This window comes from Panthera tigris, chromosome B3, assembly GCF_018350195.1.
Source record: "Panthera tigris isolate Pti1 chromosome B3, P.tigris_Pti1_mat1.1, whole genome shotgun sequence".
Lineage (NCBI taxonomy): Eukaryota > Metazoa > Chordata > Mammalia > Carnivora > Felidae > Panthera > Panthera tigris.
Window position 1 is genome coordinate 109,941,605 of NC_056665.1, and position 21,336 is coordinate 109,962,940.

At 43.4% G+C, this 21,336-nt stretch overlaps 1 protein-coding gene across 3 annotated transcripts in view; it reads right to left on the reverse strand.

The window, feature by feature from the left end:
- Positions 1–2,178: 2,178 nt before the first annotated feature.
- The window catches only part of ESR2 (estrogen receptor 2), a 58,851-nt gene continuing 39,693 nt past the window's right edge, over positions 2,179–21,336 (reverse strand). For 2 of the 3 annotated variants that reach the window (XM_042989869.1, XM_042989868.1), the window contains 2 exons: positions 10,247–10,427; positions 7,776–8,396 (listed from right to left, as the gene is read on the reverse strand). In XM_042989869.1, the coding sequence (XP_042845803.1) occupies positions 8,207–8,396; positions 10,247–10,427 (371 nt within the window). In that variant the 3' untranslated portion in view covers positions 7,776–8,206. Of the gene's footprint in view, positions 2,270–7,775; positions 8,397–10,246; positions 10,428–21,336 lie in introns of those variants that run through there. The other variant, XM_007095208.3, reaches the window with a different exon arrangement.

A 21,336-nucleotide genomic window follows, 5' to 3' on the forward strand; every position in this document is an offset into this window, starting at 1 on the left:
CTTTTGTTGCACTGGATTATATTACAAGTTAAGTGTTATGCATAACCTTCTATAGAACAAAAATTGTTTCTAAAATATTTGCTGGAGGGAGGGTGCACCTGGGTGGCTCAGTCGGTTAAGCGTCTGACTTCAGCTCAGGTCATGATCTCAGGGCTTGTGGGTTCAAGCCCCACATAGGGCTGTCTGCTGCCAGCCTAGAGCCTGCTTTAGATCCTCTGTCCCCCTCTTCTGCCTCTCCCCACCTTGTTCTCTCAAAGTAAATAAACTTTTATTTTTGAGAAAGAGAGCGGGAGGGGGAGGGGCAGAGAGAGGGGGAAACACAGAATCCAAAACAGGCTCCAGGCTCTAAGCTGTAGTGGTGGAGTCGAGTCCCCTCCCTAAGGAATGTGGTAAAAAAACAAACAAACCCTCAAGATAAGGGAAGGCAACCTGGCTGCGTGTGTACGTGACATCCCTCATGACCCTGTAACATGAGACCATCCAATCAGACTGTATGTCTATACGTTACCCATATATGGGAGACAAGCAGAAAATGCATAAAAGGCTACACCACCCGGGCGTCCGGGCTCACTTTTTGGTACGAACCCAACTGAGCCCGTGCTGGCACAAATAAAGTTGCTTCCTGGAAAGAAAAGCCGCAGTGTTAGGGCTCTCTGTACAAGAAACCTGCTACACTGTCAGCACAGAGCCAGGAACGGGGCTCAAACTCACAAACCGGGAGATCATGACCTGAGGCAAAGTCAGACGCTTAACCGACTGAGCCACCCAGGTGCCCCAATAAACTTTTAAAAAATATATATTTGGGGGGATTTATTGGTTTTAATTCCAAGCCAAGCTTTATATTATTTAACTTTGTACAGAATAACTTGAGATCTAAACTCCCACAACCTGCATATGTAGAAATTACCCAGTGTGTGTCCCCCTAGTGCTGTAGGGAGTGATGAGGGCAGCATGGTGGGGAAGGTGGGTACAAAGGAAAGGATCATTTCACCCAGATTTTTCTATTCCCAGCTCTCTCCAAATCGAACAGATTTTAACAAATGTTACAGGGATTAGAAGTCGCTGAACCAGTTCCTGGGTTAACTGTTCCTAACCTGCAGCTCTTGACACACGGGAGACACCACTGACCTAATGGTCACCTCGGTCAGTGTCCTCTCTCCTTCTCTGCCGAGCACAGACCTCAGGGGAAGCCAAGGATGCTTATCTGTGGGTGAAGCCCAACTCTCAGCGCCAGTGGCCCCTTCTGCAGGTGAGACATCCCCAGGACATGTGCAGTTCCCGAGCCACTTAAGGGACCAGTTGGAAGAAAACCGGTCTCCACTTTAACAATTGACGAAAGTGTTTGATAGGGAGAAACGGGCACTTCAAAAAAAAAATTTTTTAAGTAGGCTTCATGCTCAGTGAAGAGTCCAGTGTAGGGCTTGAACTCATGACCCTGAGATCAAGACCTGAGCTAAGATCAAGAATCAGGCACCTAACCAACTGAGCCACCCACGTGCCCCACTGTACTTTTTTTTTTAACTGCCAAGTCTTTTGATGCTTTAAAATAATTCATTTCTTTTCATGGATTACAAAAATTCCAGAGGGACATTTAAGGGAAAAATGATACCCAAACTTTTTCTCTAAGCCACTGAGTTGGTTAGAAGGAGGTCCTTGCTCCAGTTTTGCAGAATCTTGACCTCCTTCTCTTCCAGTCCAAAGGAAGTGATGGTTCTAGAAACCTTTGACCCTGGAGCAAGTCAAAGTCCCAGTGAAAGAAAAGTGTCTGCATTTTAAAGCCTAATTGTACACATCCATTCTCAAAATAACGGTCTTTGAGTCTTGAGTCTGTATGTCAGGCAAACCAGGACTCTTACATGGGTGAGCTGCATTTTATTTGAACACACAGTGCCTGTGGTCATAAATCACCAGGGTGAGATTAGTTGACCAAAGATTAAATTGCTGCCGTTTAAAAAGTCTTTGACAGGGGCGCCTGGGTGGCATAGTCAAGTGTCCAATCTCGTGGTTCGAACCCCACGTTGGGCTCTAGGCTGACAGCTCAGAACCTGGAGCCTGCTTCAGATTCTGTGTCTCCCTCTCTCTCAGCCCCTCCCCCACTAGCACTCCCGTCTCTCTCAAACATTAAAAAAAAATTTTTTTTTTAAGTCTTTGACAGCTTAAGACAGATTCTAACCCTCCTGAAATTGTAGGCAAGCATTTGTTGCTTATGTACCTTTTTCTGGGAAGACTGTCCATGGTTTTCATCAAATTCTTAAAGGGTGCTGCAAACCTAAAATAGAATAGAATTCAGATATGGGAACACAGACTAATTAAGCCTAATTATTGAAAGTTCTTATATTCCCAACAAATACATTTTTAAAGCCAAAATTATGAAAAACACTTTATTTAGCTTATGTCACATTAAACTTCTTTCCATAAACATTAAGGGGACACAGCAGAGGGGAAAAGCAGTCATGGGGGAAGAACGGAAAGCAGACCTCAAAACTTGCTGTCACACAACATTCATTTGTAAAAAGGCCCAAATGTACAAGGCTGCTTAATGGTACAAAGCATTCACCCGAAAAAATGACAAGCTATAGCCAGCCAACAGGCTCTGAGGTACACAGGACCACCAGATGACAAAGTCACAGCACCAAGAGTCCGGGCAGTTAGACACCCAGCGCAGAAGAACAAACGTGCGGAGACCGTGCTAATAGGAGCTGCTCAGGACCAGCGTTCACAAGCCTTCGCCCTTCCCATGAAGGAAATCCTCCCACACATTAACAGCCAGCCACTGGCGCCACAAGTGGATAGGATCCTTGGAACTCCAAAAATAAAAGAAGGGGGGGGGGGGGGAGAAGGATCCTTGACTCCAAAGCAACAAAAAGGGTTATAAGAAGATTGCATATCGCAGAGACAATGCACATCTTCGAGCTGTCACTGGAGCCAAAATTCCAGCAACTTTGAGAGCTACAAAGAATACACGGCATGTGTTTCACACGATTGTATACCAAACTCCACGGGGAAGCATCGGTAAGTACCTAAAAGGTGTGAGAATTTTACAGGGGTAAATTTCCAAGGAACCCCGTACTCCACTCCAGTGCATCTGGGGAAAGCAATAGCAGACAGGAGGTGACAGGAATACCACCCACTGGCTTAGGAGCCCAGGGTGAGGGAACAATAGAACTCTTCATTTTCTGTTCCACCTGTATAAAGTTTTGTGCAGGCCCCATCTAAGCCAAAAAGGTAGGAGGACCTAAAGATACAACAGAAGGCAACCATAGCTTTTTTTCTTTTTTTTTTTTCTTTTTGAGCGAGAGGGCACAAGAGCAAGGGCAGGAAGAAAGAGAGAGGAGAGAGAGAATCCCATAAAGACAGAGAGAGAGAGAGAGAGAAGTGGGACATGAGCTCCCGAACTGTGAGATCATGACCTGACCTGAAATCAGATGCTCGTGACTGAGCCACCCAGGTGCCCAGAGGCAACCCTAACTCTAATGTGTGTTACACACTGAGATTCACATCAAGCAGCAGGAGCAATGCTGGCCAGGCAGGCAGAAGACTTCCATTCCTGTCCAACTTTTGCCATAAGTAGTTTTGTGACTTTGAGCAGGTCAGCTTACCCCTCTGGGCTTTAATTTTACGTGTGGATAAAAGATGAGACTCAACCTCTGTCAAGTTTGCAAGCTGTCACTGTGCCTACAGGGTATTGCGGAAATTGGGAAGGCCCCACTTAAACCAGAGCAGCCATGCGTGTCAGATCGCAATTGATGAATGGATTCCGCAGTCTAAAAATATTTCTTTAGTGTTTTGGGGTTTTTTTGGTGTGTGTTTTGTTTTGTTTTTAACTAAACTGCATGATTACTTTAAGCTTTGGAACTTGTGTTTAGCTCTGTCACTAACTGCCCTGTGTGACCTTGAGCAAGTTTGCTTGTACCCTCTGTTTTCCAGAGCCAGAAAATTAGGATAACGGTAATTATTATGAAGAGTAAATGCAAAAGTATGAGGCATGGAGAACTGTGGCACACAGTAAGTGTTCCACAAATGTTATTTTTAGGTACTAAATGATGTATTTTTATCATCTCCTTCACGTAACCTTTATTATGTTTTCTAAAAGGCTTTCAGCAGCTTAAAGAAATGGGTCAAATCTTAATAAAAAAACATTTTGTTTCAAAATAGACCTATATACTGAAGGTGCACCTTGAATTTGAAAAAGTGTCCCTATATGCATGCTCCTTAGCTGATTTAAATAAAAACCAAACTTTTCACATGCTAGAATATTCTAGATTTGCTTCAACCTAGCTTACTTATATGATTATATAAGTCACTCTGCCAAGAACTGGTAACTCATGTCTTTTTACTGAGCTCTAGAATAATTGCCTTCTAGCTGAGTCGGCAGGTGAAATAATCCAGATAAAGACTGTCTCACTGCAGAACTTTTGTTGATTTGCCTTGTTTTGTTTTTAATACAGTTGACACCTTCTAGATTTGTTATTAGGCTGACAATCTTCCGTTCCCACCTCAAGTGTTCAAGAAAAATCTCTTCAAAATGATGTTAGGGTCGAATCCTCTGTAATGGTCCCAGTAGACAGTATGAATGTGACAGGCCTGAGGCCACACAGAGGGGACGGGGGAAGGGTGGGGGACAAAGGACAACGTGTGCACACTCACTGTGCAGCCCCAGGCTCGCCCACACCGTCCTCTCTAGGAATTGCCAGTTCCCTCCCGGGATTCCGAGTTGAATGCTCTCTTCTAACGTTCCCTGTGTTAAGAATATTCCATGTTAATTATTTCATTAACATTTGCCATATGATTCTGTATGAGACACTCGTGTTTTTGGAATTAAGCCCAAATCTCATTCGTCTCCCACCAATAAGCTTCTTACATTAAACAATAACTTGCAGATCAAAATGGAAGAAAAGAATCTTGCCACACGAGTGTGAGGCAAAGCTAAGATCATTTTTCCATAATACATAAAGTGTAGCTGGGTGGGGTTTTTTTCCCCCTCCAATACTCAAGTTAATTCCTGTTTACATTTATCAGGTCCTATTTCCCTGAGTTAATTCCTTTTGAAAACTGATCTTGGAAACAACAAAATCCTGGCTTAGCTATGGCAGAATTTAAAGTTGTCTATAGATCACTTTGAGGAGTATGGATACCCCCCAAAAAAAGACGACATTTAAAAGAAAGCACTATTAAAGAGAAATGATTCATCTTTAAAATGGATACTGAGAGTTTACCAACAACATAAAAACTGCACACTGGTGTCATCTTTAGAGGACACATTTGGAGCAGATGGGCACAGAGATTCAAAACACTCCATCTGCAGTGGGGGAAAGGGCCCTAAAATATTCTAAACAAAATGAAGAACTCTTTTCAACTATACGCCATGTCATCTCAACTGCCTACTTGGCCCAGATCCCAGTTCTAAGAGACAGCCTTGCACAGAGGAGGCCCCCCCAGGCTGGACTAACCTGTACCAGCAGCACACACACACACACACACACACACACCCCGAATGGCAACCTGAGCCAAGAAGAAATTACCAACGTGTTACATCCCCCTCATGGCTGAATCTAAATGCAGTGAAGCAAGCAGCCTCAAGAAGCATGCGGGAATAATGAGGGGATGCGTAGTGGGTACTGGAAGGGTTTACTCAAGCACATACACCCTCCGGGCAAGCACAGGGTTTGGCACGGAAAGGTGCTTAGACACCTGAGACAAATCTGGTTTCTACCTTGGGCAGCAAAATCCAACCTAAAAAATGTCACTGCATGCTCCTGTGGCAGTGGCTTGGACCTCATTCTGTTTTGTTTTTGTTTTTGAACCTGGTAGTCTCTTTTGTAAGTACAATTAAGAACATTTCATCAGCAGGGGCACCTGGGTGGCTCAGTCAGTTAAGCGTCTGACTTCAGCTCAAGTCATGATCTCACAGTGTCGTGAGGTCAAGCCCTGTATCGGGCTCTGTGCGACAGCGCGGAGCCTGCTTCGGATCCTCTGTCTCTCGCTCTCTGCCCCTCCTCAGCTTGCGCGCGTGCGCTCTTTCTCTCTCGCGTGCACATGCACAAAATAAACAAACGTGAAAAAAGAGAGAGAGAACTTCATCAGCAAATACTTGTTCAAGACTGCCTCCTTTGCCTCCCACTTCGGTTTCCCCAACCTGCTATCTTCTGTTCAACGTGCAGGGTTCTAGGCTGCCCAGAAAGAAAGAAAACTGACCTTCTGGATGACACTGGTTCCCCAGTTCCTGTAAAAGGCAGTCCATGTGATCTATACCAAATCTCACCTCGGCTGCAACACTGAGCCACTAGGAATAATTTCAGGCCACCTTAGACTACAGACAATGGCGTGTTCTCTAGGTCTGTGTCCACGTGTTTCTGAAACGGCTCTGCTCAACTTTCAGTAAAACTGCACCAAAATTAAGAATTATCCAAGGACTCCCTACCAGAAACCAACCTTTACAACATTGAATTTAATTTTCCTAATGATTTAGTAAATACAGAGTGTGCTAGCAAAGTAAACCTATTTTCGAAAAGAGAATGAGTTTAATCTTCTCTCACAAGGTAATTTTTTAAAACATCATCAAAAAATCGAACATTATTTAACTGCTCACTTTCAAGGTACAGATGTAACTCATTTTACGCATTCACCATGTTCCTGAAGGTTTCCATTGTTAAAAAGTGAGTTAAAACTGTAATTTCAGAGGTGGTTTATCACCTCGTCCTATTTATGTTCCACTTGAAATAGGAACTAATAGTTTACGAAGTCTCCCCCCCCCACACACTCACCATAGAAATGTTCTGATAAGAAAACAGTTCAAAAGAGCCGTAGGATGTAAAAGAATTCTTGCTATAAATATCCATAAATATATACATATATATATATATTTTTTTTTTTTAAGTAGAGTTTGCAGACCAGGGTTGTTCAGGTGGTAATGCTCACCAAATCTACACTGTGGCTGTGAACCCGACATACCGGTGTGTCTGTAGCCATTCATCTTTCCACGGAACAGCATGCCTTGCACACACAGCCTGACGTGTCCCTGTCTATGGATGGCTGATGTGACAATTGTGGATGTCCCAGGGAAGCACTGTGGCTGCGACCCAAACCCACAAGAGAAACCCATTCCTGCAAACACTGGGCCTTTCTCCCGCACACACTGGGCACCTGGGACAAGAGAGTTTTGAGGAAGGAAAATTCCAGGGGCAGTTAGATTTAAATCTCTACAATCCTCCATGAAAGTGATCACAAACACACATGCACCCCAAATAATTAGCAGGCTCTATGAATGCAAACCAAGAGGAATGAACCTCTATGAAGATGGCAGCAAGGTCAAGTGTGGGGGGGGGGGGCGCGGGGGTGGAGAACGTGGCTCCCTTCCCAGCCTGACCACCGGCTCCCCAGGTTGCAATCCCTCTGGCCTTCAATGGTAATAGTGATACATGGCCTTAGTCCTCACAGATTTGTGAGGCAGGTTTGTGGAACTAGTTCATTCATTCATTATTTGGTTTTCAATCCTATAATCAAGTAGCCCGGAAGAGGGCAAACAAAGGCCTATCTAAGGGCAGGTTAGGTGGCACAATAAAGGTTAGTCCACTTCTTGGGGCACCTGGGTGGCTCAGTCGGTTAAGCATCCGACTTCGGCTCAGGTCATGATCTCATGGTTTGTGAGTTCCAGCCCCACGTAGGGCTCTGTGCTGACAGCTCACAGCCTGGAACCTGCTTCAGATTCTGTGTCTCCCTCTCTCTGCCCCTCCCCTGCTCTCACTGTCTCTCTCTCTCAAAAAAAAAAAATAATAATAAACATTTAAAAAAAATTTTCTTTAAAGGTTAGTCCACTTCTTTAAAGTGCCTCATTCTCTCCCTCTCTACCTTATAAACCTTCCATATCAGATTTCCACCATTCATTACAAAACCTTCAGGATGTTTCCCAGAGGAACAGAAGGGAGATGGAAAGTAAGAAAGGAACCACACTGAGATTCTATGAGGCCAAGCGAGAGGTAAACTCTGCATTCAAACATGCTCCCTAGCTTTCTCAGCCTGACTCCTGGGAAGTGGAGAGGTCAGGTGAAGGACGGCACATGGCTGAGCCTACCATGACCCAATGAGGGACCACGCAGGAGAAAGACGATGAAGCCCGCCCACTTCCAGATGGAGCTCGCGGTTTGCATTTGGGGTTCACACTTCAGCCTCTGACCTCCTCTGTGGCCTGTTCGCCCCAGGATGGGCATCACTCAGGAGACTGGAGGTTCTGGAAGCCCTCTTTGCTCTTACTCTCCTCTGCCGGGCTGCACTCGGACCCTGTGACCAAGGACTTGTGCCCTCGAAGCGTGTGGGCATTCAGCATCTCCAGCAGCAGGTCGTAGACTGGGACCACGTTTTTGCACTTCATGTTGAGCAGGTGTTCCATGCCCTTGTTACTATGGGAACAAAGAGATGCTGAGAGTCCTTCCCGTGAGGCAGCCGTGGGAACTTCAAAATCTTCCCCAACTCTCCCCAACAAAGTCGGTCCACCCCACACCCCAAATCCCTTTGCCATTTGCTGTAGGTAGGGTCCTTCCATCTGGCTCCATCAATCATCTACACTGAAGGGCAAGCACCTCAGTGTCCCACCACCCACCTGCAGTGGCCCGACAGAACCTGGCACGGAGTGCAATTCTCATTTTTCATACCAGTTATGTTCTATATAGTTGCCACCAACACTGAATCGGCAAATACACTGCTCCTGGGGAAAATACAGAGGCTCTGGTCACAACATTTTCATCCTCCAATTCATACATAACCTAGGTGTACCTGTGTTTGTGTTTAAAGACACCTTGTTTAACATAACTTGTCGCTTCATTAACATTTAACTCACAGTCTATGGTACCATAGCTCATGCATGAATAAAAGCTGATCTAACTCGCATATTCTCTCCATAAGGTACATCACAGCCTTCTTGCACTTAGGAACACTGACAGTGCTTCAGTACTGTGCTTGGGGGCCACGTTTAGACACTGAAATCTCCCAACAAAAAGTACAAAAAAGTGCAAAAACATGGCACTTAAGAGACCACGTAAAGGACATTTCTTTACAGTACGAGGGCCGAAACAAGAATGCAAGTGTCACCTTGTTTGACCTCAGTTGGGTATGTACGTGTGGGCAACTCAAATTTTTTGCCACTCTGCACACGTCCTTGAGTGAGCACAAAAAATGGCATAGAGTATGGAGTCAGGGGTTACAAATAAATTTGTAAACGCAGTCACCTTTGCAAATACAGAATCTGTGAATAATGAGAACAGATGGTTCCTGTTCTGAAAATGATCCCGGTGGTAAATAATCATTCAAGAGGAAGGAAGGCAAAGGTTGTTTTCATTTCCTCCCCCTTGTAATAATCCTTGAGGTGAGTACTGTCCTTCCCCACAGCCCCTAGACTTTCGTCCTCCTTGGGCAGCAATTACTTTCCAACCTCATCTCCCCTCTTCCTGCTCCAGGGCAGGGTGACCCTCATCCCGGGAGCCATGTAGCACTGAGCATCACTGTCCCAGCACAGAGCTACCATCCTACACCAGGGGAGCCCCTCGTCGTCAGAACACATGATTCATGTTCCCTGAAATCCACTCCACTCACGGCCCTGCCTTCCTAAACCTGCTGGCCTCGCCAGTTCCCTTTGGTCTCATTCTTAACATCCTGATGCTGTCACAAGAACAGAACCACTCTTTAAACACAAACACAGGTACACCAAGGTCATGTATGAATTGGAGGATGAAAAATGTTGTGACCAGAGCCTCTCAGGAACCCAACCCTGTATTTCCCCCAGGAGCAGTGCATTTGCTGCTTCAGTACTTCCCCAGATCACTAGCCTCAGGAGTTGATCTAACCTCCTCAAGAAAACGACCTCAGAGTAGTGGTGCAGGAGGGGAGGCACGTCACGTTAGGAGAGACACTGTCCTTTTTAGAATTCCATGAACAAGCCCAAACCCCCGGCAACTAAAAAACAGATGAAGGATGCCATAAATATCCTATAAAGGGTCACATGACATCTAGTCAGTGCCCACTATGCCAATCTTTGGCCACAGGCTCATGCACTGATGAAGGGACCCCACCACCACCACCATTCCCTTTCAGGGGGTTATTTTCCTTTAGAGGTAAAAATTCTACCTTATTACTCTCAAACTTGCAAACGCTTTCTCAAAGCTCTTCACCCTTCTCAGAGCATGTGCGTGCAACCCCCCCCCCAACCCCCACACGTCCAGTGGAGCTGCCCCCCATGCCCACCCCAGGATTGTACCTGGCGTGTCTGACATGAGAAAGGAGCATCAGGAGGTTAGCCAGGCGGACTGGCTGCTGCTGGGAGGGAATCCCGCTCTTGGCAATCACCCAGACCAGAGCATCGGTCACGGCATTCAGTAAGTGAGTCAGCTTCCGGCTGCTGTCAGCCTCCTGGCTTGCTGCGGCTAACGGGTGCATACCTGGACAGAGAACAACAGCCACGAGTCATTGCTCTGAAGAGAGGGAATGGAAGTCGTGTATCCAGCAGCTAAGAATGCCTACATTCTCCAGAAAGGGGGCCAAATTGATCTGGGCTGTTCTGGCATCTGCACGTATAGTGAAGTCTTAAATAAATCTTCACCTGCCCATGGTGTCCTTCCCCTGAGAGCCAGCCCCGTCGCCAAGCCTGGCTGAATGCGGGCGGACTAACTGGTCTCTCAAAATGCCACGCGGCCCACAACCATGGCTTTTCCTAGCAGTAAACCTATCTGGTGGCCTGAACCATTACATGGTGTTTCTCAGCTGTAGTAACAGCTACATACAGAGAGGGTCAGAGAGTGAGATTAATTCTACTCTCAGCCCCTAGGAGGCCCCCTCATCTAAGGGGAGTTTAACAAACATAAACGAATGACCACAACGACGTAGCCTCCCCTGTCCACCACATGCAGACAGCCATGGCAGGCCCGCTGTCCAGGCCCTTGGCATCACACCTCTGGTGGCACCTCGCTGGGGCAGGAAGACCATCTCTAGTTCTTGGACCCCAGACCAGTTTCCTAGTGCTTCCAACCTGAGCACCTCATTGAGCAAAGCCTGCAGGCACATGACTCCTGAGATCCCCAAAGCCACCCTCGAAGTAGGCTGTTCCCCACCCCCCCACCTCATCCTACCCTGCCCGGTGTTTAATCCCCCTCTGACTCTAGGATCTGAGATACTGTGGCCTCCCAGTATTTGCAAAATAACGGCTCAGGTAAATCCTCTTGCCCCCACACCCCACCACCAACCCTGCCTCCTGCATCCCTGGAAGCAGGGAAATAATTAGCTTCTCTTCCAGGCTTTCGGTTTCAAAGTAAGAATAAATGGCAACTCTGTGGAACCAACCAGGGACCTGCCGGCTGTGTGCTAGAAGGATAATGAGGACCAGCACACCATCATCCATGGAATTTGGGCACTTTCCGTTCTCTTTTTTTTTATTGGTATTTTTAGTTCAATTAAGGTAGCTCAGTTCCACACAGTTCAGTGGAGGCAAGGGACATCTTGAACCACAATTATGCAAGTGTAATGCTTCACCACACCCCTGGGGCCTGTCCCTCCACAATGTCTGACGATGTAGGCTTAAAATATTCATCTTTTTACAGTAACCCAGAACTGCTTCTCTAACTCACAGGCTCACCTCATTCTCCACAGTGACGCTTCCTGAATCCCCCCATATCCTCAAAACTCTGACTGAACCCCACAGCAGGTGACCTGCCCTCACACCGCAAGGGAAACAAGTCCCACCCTTGGCCCAACGTGCCCCTCCCGAGCCACCAAAATGCAGACCCGCTCATGTGGCTCCCTTTCATGGCTTCCCAGCTCTTGGGTCAGAATCCAAACCATCTGGCGCAGCTTTCAAGGGTACCAGGCCACTCTCTGCTCTTTTCACCCTCATCTCCCACCGCACCTCACCTTGAACCCTTTTAACTCCAGAGCAGGTGATGCAAAGAACACGCCCAACTTTCTGCTTAGGAACTCGCTCGCTCTCCCTCTCCTCCTCTCCACCCTCCCTCTTTTGCTTATTGACATCCACTCCTCCTTTAGATCCCAGCCTGGCTGTGAACTTCCTTCTGGATGCTCTCCTGACCTCCCTACTATCCCACCCTAAGTCTACTCTGGTTCTCCTCTGAAGTTCTGACAGTGCAGACAGCACCATGTTGTCCCACATCCTGGATTTCCTTATACACACCCATGGCCACCCTTCCACCCTCAGAGACACTGGACATAAGCACTTTGAGAGCACAGACCCTGTCTGCTTATCATTATATCCTCATCACCTAGTGCAAAGACTGGCATGGAATGAATACTCATAAAGGGAAGAATTAGGCTGAATGTACATAGGTTCAGATTTTTACATCAGGTTAGCCAATCACACCATCATAACTGAAATGATAAAAATGCAGGTTAATGCATATTTTAGGGATACGCACAGAAAATTATTAATCTCATTAAACTTACTTCCCCTAAAATTGACCACAGCTGCATTAACAAGTGCTTTCTCTAAACTACCCTTCAGTCCATTCTTCTACAGGATGTGTGCTCCATGGATTTCTGCTGTCAGAAATATGTTTTAGGATTCTAAAAGGACGTGTGTTGGTCCAAAGTGACAAAGTGAAAAAATAAAAATAACTCCTCAGCTAAGTATACATAGCACCATTTAGTATTCCCAGCACCATTACTCATGATAGCCTAAAGGTGGAAACAAATCTAGTGCCCATTAATAAATGGATAAACAAAATGGGGTGTGTCCATACAATGGAGTATTACTCAGCCTTAAAAAAGAACAAAAGACTCATTCATGCTACAACATGGATGAACCTTGAAAACCTTATGCCAAGTGAAAGAAGCCAGTTACAAAGGACCACAATTTGTATGGTTCCATTTATAGGATGTGTCCAGAACAGGCATATCTATACACGGGGGTGGCTGCCTAGGAGTGAAGGTGGAAGAGAAATTAGGGAGGGATGACTAATGAGCACAGCCTTCTTTTGGGGTGATGAAAATGTTCTAAAATTGGTTGCGATGATGGGTGGTGCATAAGTCTACGGACACACTAAAATCCACTGAATTGTACACTTTAAATGGGTGAATTGTCTAGTAGGTGAATCCCTCTTCACAAAGGAGTAGTCGTTGCCAAAGGCAAGCCTGGGTCTTCTAGAGGCTGTGGGGGCAGTGCAGCTTCCTCCCGGGCCATCACTGTCATCACCAGCAAGGAGTTTGGGGACGGGAGTCAGTTAGGTTTTGTGAGGACTGTATCAATTTTGGATACGGGGAAAGTTTTTATATGTAGAAAGATTAACCTATATAAGATCATCCTGGGAAGGAATTTAGCCGAAAAATACCCATTTTGCTGCCTCGTTGGTCAGCAGTGCCAAGCCTGCACTTGGGCATTCACACACCCCGGGGCTCACCAAGCGTGTACTTACAGAATCATTGCTAACTGGCAGGCTGTGGCAGAGGCAGGAGACGGGACACAAACCCCTCACCTCTGGGATGCTCACCACCCAGACACACAGGGAACAAAACTTAAGCTCTTCTACCAGCCAAAAGTAAAAACATCAGTTGGGGTGCCTGGGTGGCTCAGCCAGTTGCGCGTCTTTGACTCGGGTCATGATCTCACAGTGCGTGGGTTCGAGCCCCGCGTCGGGCTCTGTGCTGACAGCTCAGAGCCTGGAACCTGCTTCAGATTCTGGATCTCCCTCTCTGTCTGCCCCTCGCCCGCTCGCACTCTGTGTGTGTGTGTGTGTGTGTGTGTGTGTGTGTGTCTCTCTCTCAAAAATAAATAAACAGTAAAAAAAAAAAATGTTTTAAAAAAAGTAGTAAAAAAAATCAGTTAGTAAAAAAAATTGTTTAAAAAAAGTACTTAAAAAACGTCAGGATTCATTTTAGAACACAGTTCAATTACTTTACATGAAACTAAAGAAGACAAGATCTTGGCACCATGCCCCACACATACCAAAGAAAGTAAAATAAAAACAAAGATATAATCTCCTCTCCTCTTTATCACCTGGGAACAGCTGTGTGTTCCTCTCACTAACCTACCTGATGACATTCTGAGCAGTACACTGAGGCGGGGCGGGGTGGGGGGGGAGAGACTCCCCAAGATCTGCCACATCCTATGTTCAAAGGATGAAGATATAAGCTCTCCTTGACTGAAGGCAAATAAAGCAGAAAATCTTAAGTGTTTAATAAAAATCCCAGAATACTAGCCAAAGGAAAAATGTGCTTTAGGGAGGTATATGTGGTGTTTGCCTCTTTGCTTTAAGGTAAGGAAGCTCTAGCCATGACCCATCCCTTTATCACCACCTCCTACCCAGCACCATGAGAACAGGCCAGTGTTTGAAAAAGGCCTGTGATAGGAAACGAGCAGGCTGATGTTCACAATGCTTTGCTCCCACAGTCCGTCAATAGAAAAGGCCCCGTCTGGCCTCTTCAGCATCCTTCTGTGTATCCTTTTGTGCCTCTGCCTTCCACCCACCTGCCTCATGGCAGCTCTCCCCGAAACTCAGAGTGAACCAGGGCTTGAGTTGTTGTCTCCATCATCTTCTTAATGGCAAAGAGTACTGCCTGGTTCTAACCCTCTATTTCTTTCATTGAACAAAAAGTTTCATCCTTTTTAAGTCTTAAAACTGCTTGGACAAATGGACCTCTTCCAGAGGCTCCTGGGTGTCTCAGTCGGTTGAGCATTCGACTTCAGCTCAGGTCATGATCTCATGGTTTGTGGGTTCAAGCCCCACAATGGGCTCTGTGCTGACAGCTCAGAGCCTGGAGCGTGCTTCGGAGGCTCCCTCTCTCTCTGCCCCTCCCCTACTCATGCTCTGTCACTCTCCCTCTCTCTCTGCCCCTCCCCTGCTCATGCTCTGTCACTCTCTCTCAAAAACAAACATTTAAAAAAATCTAAAAACACAGACCTCTTCCTAATTTTAAATATTTTTAAAGACTATTTGCAGACTGATCCGACTCCATGTCCTACATTCAGTACCCTTGATTCTATCCAGGGGAAAACGTATTCAGTCTTCAGGTTTCTGGATGACAAGATGGCTGGTCCCACCACTCTTAATTTGGATATGTTGTTATGTTAACTACAACACTTGTATAACACTTTTGAGTTCTAAAGCATTTTAGCAAACATTGTAACAGGCTGTTAAATGCAGTGTTTTCTGTGATCTCCAAATTTTAGAAGCCAAGTTTCAGAAGCCGCATCAAAGGCTGAGAATAATAAAGTTATGCCAAGTGCCCCTCACATCCTAGGTTGTGTGTAAGAGGATGTGCTGAGAGAGGAATCAAAATGGTGATGACCTTTCTCTATCTCTCTCCCTGTAGCAAGGACAATACTCTTCTGCTACTAAAGCCTAGCAAGGACCAGACCCCCGATTACCTGTTTCAGTGTATATCGTTATTCTAGACCAAATGCATGTATCTAGTTCACTTTGACATTTTTACTATTTAGAAGTCATTGGCACATACCTGAAACCAAATAAACATTTACTAAACTGAAATTGAATTGGATAATAAAGTTAATATTCATTCTATATTATGTCCATTATTAGAAGAGATAAATAACCCAGAAAATAAATAAATAAATAAATAAATAAATAAATAAATAGAGATAAATAACACAGAAGTATGCAGCTATTTAAAACATAACTACCTACATCCGAAACTAATACAGGGGCACTTGGGGGGCTCAGTCGGTTAAGTGTCCGACTTCAGGTCATGATTTGACGGTTCATGAGTTCAAGCCCTGCGTGGGGCTCTGTGCTGACAGCTCAGAGCCTGGAGCCTGCTACAGATTCTGTGTCTCCCTCTCTCTCTGCCCCTCCCCCACTCACAGTTCTGCTCTCTCAAAGCTGAGTGTTAAAAAAATTTTGAGACTAATATTGTATGTCAACTGTACCTCAAAAAAAAAAAAAAAGGAAAACAAATATCCCATTAAAAATGGACTATTTTAACAAATACTTCCCCAAAGAAGATACAGATATCACAAAGCAGCATACGAAAAAATTCACATCATTAGTTATAGGAAAAAACCAAAGAAACCACAAATATATGCCACCACACACCTGTTAGCATGACTGGGGGTCCTGCATCCCAGGAAACTCCTCAGTCTCAGGTAAATCTAAATAGTTGGTCACCCCAAAATACATTCTATATAAAATTTTGTAAAATGCAAACTAATCTGTGACATTTTATGTTGACTATGTTTCATAGTGACAGAAATTGTATTGGGGGGTTGCATGGGATTGGACGGGGGAAGAAATGAAGAAGGGGGAAATTAGGAAGGGGCACAAGGAAACTTCTGAGTGTAATAGATATGTTCACTATCTTAACTGTGGTGACGCTTTCAGGGGCGTATATGATTGTCCAAATGCATAAAATTGTATGCTTTAAACAGGTACAGTTTATTGTACATTAATTATACCTCATAGTTCTGTTAAAAACACTGTCTTGGCTGTAAAAAAGTCAGATATAAACACATACATACGTATACATACATATGACTACTAACAAACCCTGACCTGGCCACCTAGCATGCTGATACCAATTCAGACCTGACTGAATGATGTCATCCCAACTTGAGCTCATCACTTACGCAGGAGACTACCTCCAGACAGCCCAATGCTTACCTAGCACACAAGGGAAGCTGACAGCAACAAGTAGCAGCCCTCAGAGACTCTGCTCTCTCAATACGGGACAGAGAACATCCACAGCCTTTGGACTTTAAGAAACCTACTCCATTTCTCTTTTCCTGACCCTCATCCCCAGGGTCTCCCTCCTGTACTGGATACAGTCCCTGTTGCGCAGTATGTCTTTTCCATTCAGGCTACAATTTTTGCCCTCTTCGTCTTTCTTTTTCTGTTTTAATTACATTGTTTACAGATTTGTTGAAGTATAACTGATATGCAATAACCTGCACATACTTACTGTGTACAATTTGATCAGTCTTGATATATGTACATATATATATATACATACACACACACACATACACACACCATTAAAAGCATAATCCACAATCAAGATAATGAACACATTCATCACCCTCAAAAGTTCCCTCGTGTCCCTAAGTAATCTATCCCTCCACCTTCCCCAACCCCCATCCCATCCCCCGGCAACTACAGATCTGTTGCTACTATAGATTAGCTTGCTTTTTCTGAGATTTATATAAATGAGGTCTTCTAGTATGTATGCTTTATCTATCTTCTTTCATTCAGCACCATTATTTTAAGGTTCATAATGCTGCATGTATCTATTAGTTCAATGCTTTTTACTGCTGAGCAGTATTCTACTCTATGGATATATCACATTTGTTTATCCTTTCATCTGTTGGTGGCCATTTGGGTTGTTACCTGTTTAGCGTTATTACAAATAAAGTTGCTATAAACATTTGCATACAAGTTTTTGTATGAACATATGCCTTCAACTCTCTTCGGTAAATACCAAGAAGTGGGATGAATGGGTAACCTGGTACGTGTATGCTTAACTATTTAAGAAAATCCCAATCAGGTTTCGAGAGCAGCTGCACCAAAATAAGTAAGTAAATAAAAGTAGTTGTACCAATTTATATCCTCCCCAGTAGCGCAGTGAGAGTTCTCATTATTCCACATTCTCACAAACCCTTGATATGGTCAGTCTCTTTAATTTTAGCCAATCTATTGGGTATGGAGTGGTTTCTCATTGTGTTTTAATTTAGATTTCTCTGATGAATAATTTTAGCACCATTGCATGTAATTATTTGCCAGCAGCATATCTTCTTTGATGAGGTATCCATTCAAAATTTGCCTATTTTAAAAAAAAAAATTTTTTTTAATGTTTATTTATTTTTCAGACAGAGAGAGACACAGCATGAATGGGGGAGGAGCAGAGAGAGAGAGAAACACAGAGTCTGAAGCAGGCTCCAGGCTCTGAGCCATCAGCCCAGAGCCCGACACGGGGCTCGAACCCGCAGACCGCGAGATCGTGACCTGAGCCAAAGTCGGACGCTTAACCGACTGAGCCACCCAGGCGCCCCAAAATTTGCCTATTTTAGTTCAAGCACCATCTAGTGGGAAGATCATTCTTTCCCTATTTACCTTGACACCTTTGTTAAAAATTGCTTATTGTATAGGTCTATTTCTGGACTCTATTCTGTTTCAGTGATCTATTTTGATGTCAATACATGTTGTTTTCATTCCTGTGGCTTTAGAATAAATCTCGAAGTCCAGTAGTATGAGTCTTCCAACTTAGTTCTTTTTCAAAGTTCTTTTGTCTGTTCTAGGTTCATTACATTTCCCTACGAATTTAAGAACCTGTTTGTCAATTTCTACCAAAAAAAGCCTGCTGAGATTTTTATTGGGACCAAATTGAATCTATAGATGATTTTGAAGGGAGCACTGACATCTTAACAATATTGAATCTGCTAGCCATTAACATATCTCTCCATTTATTTACAATTTATTTAATTTCTCTCAGAAATGTTTTGAGTTTTCAGTCTCAAACCTTCTGTCAAATTTATCCCTAAGTTTAATAATTTGTAATGCTATATAAATAGTATTGATTTTAACTTCAATTATCATTTGTTAATTGCTACTATGTAGAAATACAATTGATTTATATATATTACCCTTTTATCCTACAACCTTAACCCATTTTTGGGGGGGACAATCCCTTGGTATTATCTATATCAATTAGCATGTTATCTTTCCAACCTAAGCCAAAGTCGGATCTTACCAACTGAGCCACCCAGGTGCCCTGCCAAAGCAATCTTGAAAAAGAAGAACAAGGGGCGCCTGGGTGGCTCAGTCGGTTGAGTGTCCGACTTCAGCTTGGGTCATGATCTTGCAGTTTGTGGGTTCGAGCCCCGCGTCAGGCTCTGTGCTGACAGCTCAGAGCCTGGAGCCTGCTTTAGATTCTGTGTCTCCCTCTCTCCCTCTCTCTCTCTCTCTCTCTCTCTCACTGCCCCTCCCCTGCTCATGCTCTGTCTCTCAAAAGTGAATAAACATTAAAATTTTTTTTAATTAAAAAAAAAGAAAAAGAAGAACAAAACTAGAGGTATCACAATCCCAGACTTTACATTATATTACAAATTTGTAATAATCAAAAACAGTATGGTACTAGCACAAAAACAGACACATAGATCAATGGAACAGAACAGAAAACCCAGAAATAAATCCACAGTTAAATGGTCAATTAATCTTTGACAAAGGAGGAATGAATGTACAATGGGAAAAAGATACTCTCTTCAATAAATATTGTTGGGAAAACTGGACAACTACATGGAAAAGAATGAAACTGGACCATTTTCTTATACCATACACAAAAATAAACTCAAAATGGATTAAAGACCTAAATGTGAGACACGAAACCATAAAAATCCTAGAAGAGAGCACAGGCAGTAATTTTTCTAACATTGGCTGTAGCAACATCCTTCTAGATATGTCTCCTGAAGCAATGGAAACAAAAGTAAAAGTAAACTATTGGGACTACATCAAAATAAAAACCTCTGACAGCAAAGGAAATAATCAACAAAACTAAAAAGGCAACCTATTGAATGAGAGAAGATATTTGCAAACGACATACCCAGCAAAGGTATCCAAAATCTATAAAGAACTTATACAACTCAACAGCAAAAACCAAACAATCCAATTTAAAAATGGGCAGAAGACATGAGCAGAATTTTTTCCAAAGAAGACATATAGATGGCCAACAGACACTGTGAAAAGATGCTCATCATCACTCATCAGCAGGCAAATGCAAATCAAAACTACAATGAGATACTACTTCACATCTGCCAGAATGGCTAAAATCAACAACACAAGAAACAATAGGTGTTGGCAAGGATGTAAAGAAAAAGGAACCCTTAGGCATTGTTGGTGAGAATGTAAACTGGTGCAGCCACTGTAGAAAACAATAGGGAGGTTCCTGAAAAAGTTAAAAATAGAACCACCCCATGATCCAGTAATTGCACTACTGAATATTTACCCAAAGAATACAAAAATACTAATTCAAAGGGATACATGAACCCCTATGTTTATTGCAGTATTTACAATAGCTAAATTATGGAAGAAGCCCATGTGTCCATCAAAAGATGAATGGATAAAGCGCGAGCGCGCGCGCGCGCACACACACACACACACACACACACACACACACACGCAGGAATATTACTCAGCCATAAAAAGAATGAAATCTTGCCATTTGCAATAACATAAATGGAGCTAGAGAATGCTAAGTGAAATAAGTCAGTCAGGAAAGATGAATAGCATATGTTTCACTTATATATGGAATTTAAGAAACAAAACAAATAAACAAAGGAAAAAGAGAGAGAAACTAAGAAACAACTCTTAAATATAGAAAACTGATGGTTACCATGGGGGAGGTGAGTGGAGGAATAGGTGATGGGGACTAAGGAGTTCACTTGTCATCAGTTCACTTGTTCACTCAGTGGTCAGTGATGAACACTGAGTAATGTACAGAATTGCTGAGTCAGTGTATTGTACACCTGAAACTAACAGAATATTGTATGTTAACTATACTGGAATTAAAAAAAAAATTAAACATTAAAAAAGTAAAAAACAAAGTATGTACAAATCTGGGATTATTAATTCCTTAAATGTTTGGTAGCATTCTCCCAGAAAAGCCATCTGGGCCTGGAGTTTTCATTATGGGAAAGTTTTTAACTACAAATTCAACTTCCTTAATAAATATATGGCTACTCAGCATTTTAAAATTTCTTCTTGAGTAATTTCTGTCTTTTAAGGAATTTTTCCATTTCATCTAAGTATTCAAATGTATTGGCATAAGGTTGTTCATAATATGACCTCATTATTCTTTTTAATATCTGCAGAATAATAATGTCACCAGTAATGTCACCTCTCTCACTCCTGATAGTGGTAATTTGTGCCTTCTTTCCTTTATTCTAATCAGTCTGCCTAGAGGCTTAACAATTTTATTGTTCTCAAAAAAAATCAGCTTTTGGTTTCCTTGATATCGATTGCTTTCCTTTTTTCTGTCCCATTGATTTCCACTCTAATCCTTATCATTTGTTTTCTTTGGCTTACTTGGAGTTTCATTTGCTTTGTTTTTCCTAGTTGCTTAAGGTTGGAAGCTAAGGTCATTAATCTGAGACCTTGCTTTTATTTTACTATGGGTCTTGAGTGCTATAAATCTCCCTCAAACTATGGCTTTAGCTGCAACCCACAAATTCTGCTACAATGTATTTTCATTGTAAGTTAGTTCATAATATTTTCTAGTACTGCTTTTGATTTTTGTCTGTGATCCATGGGTTATTTAGATGTATGTTATCTGGTTTCCAAATGTTTGGAAATTTTCCAAGACCTTTTTATTCGTGGTTTCTAACTTAGTTTCACTCTATCA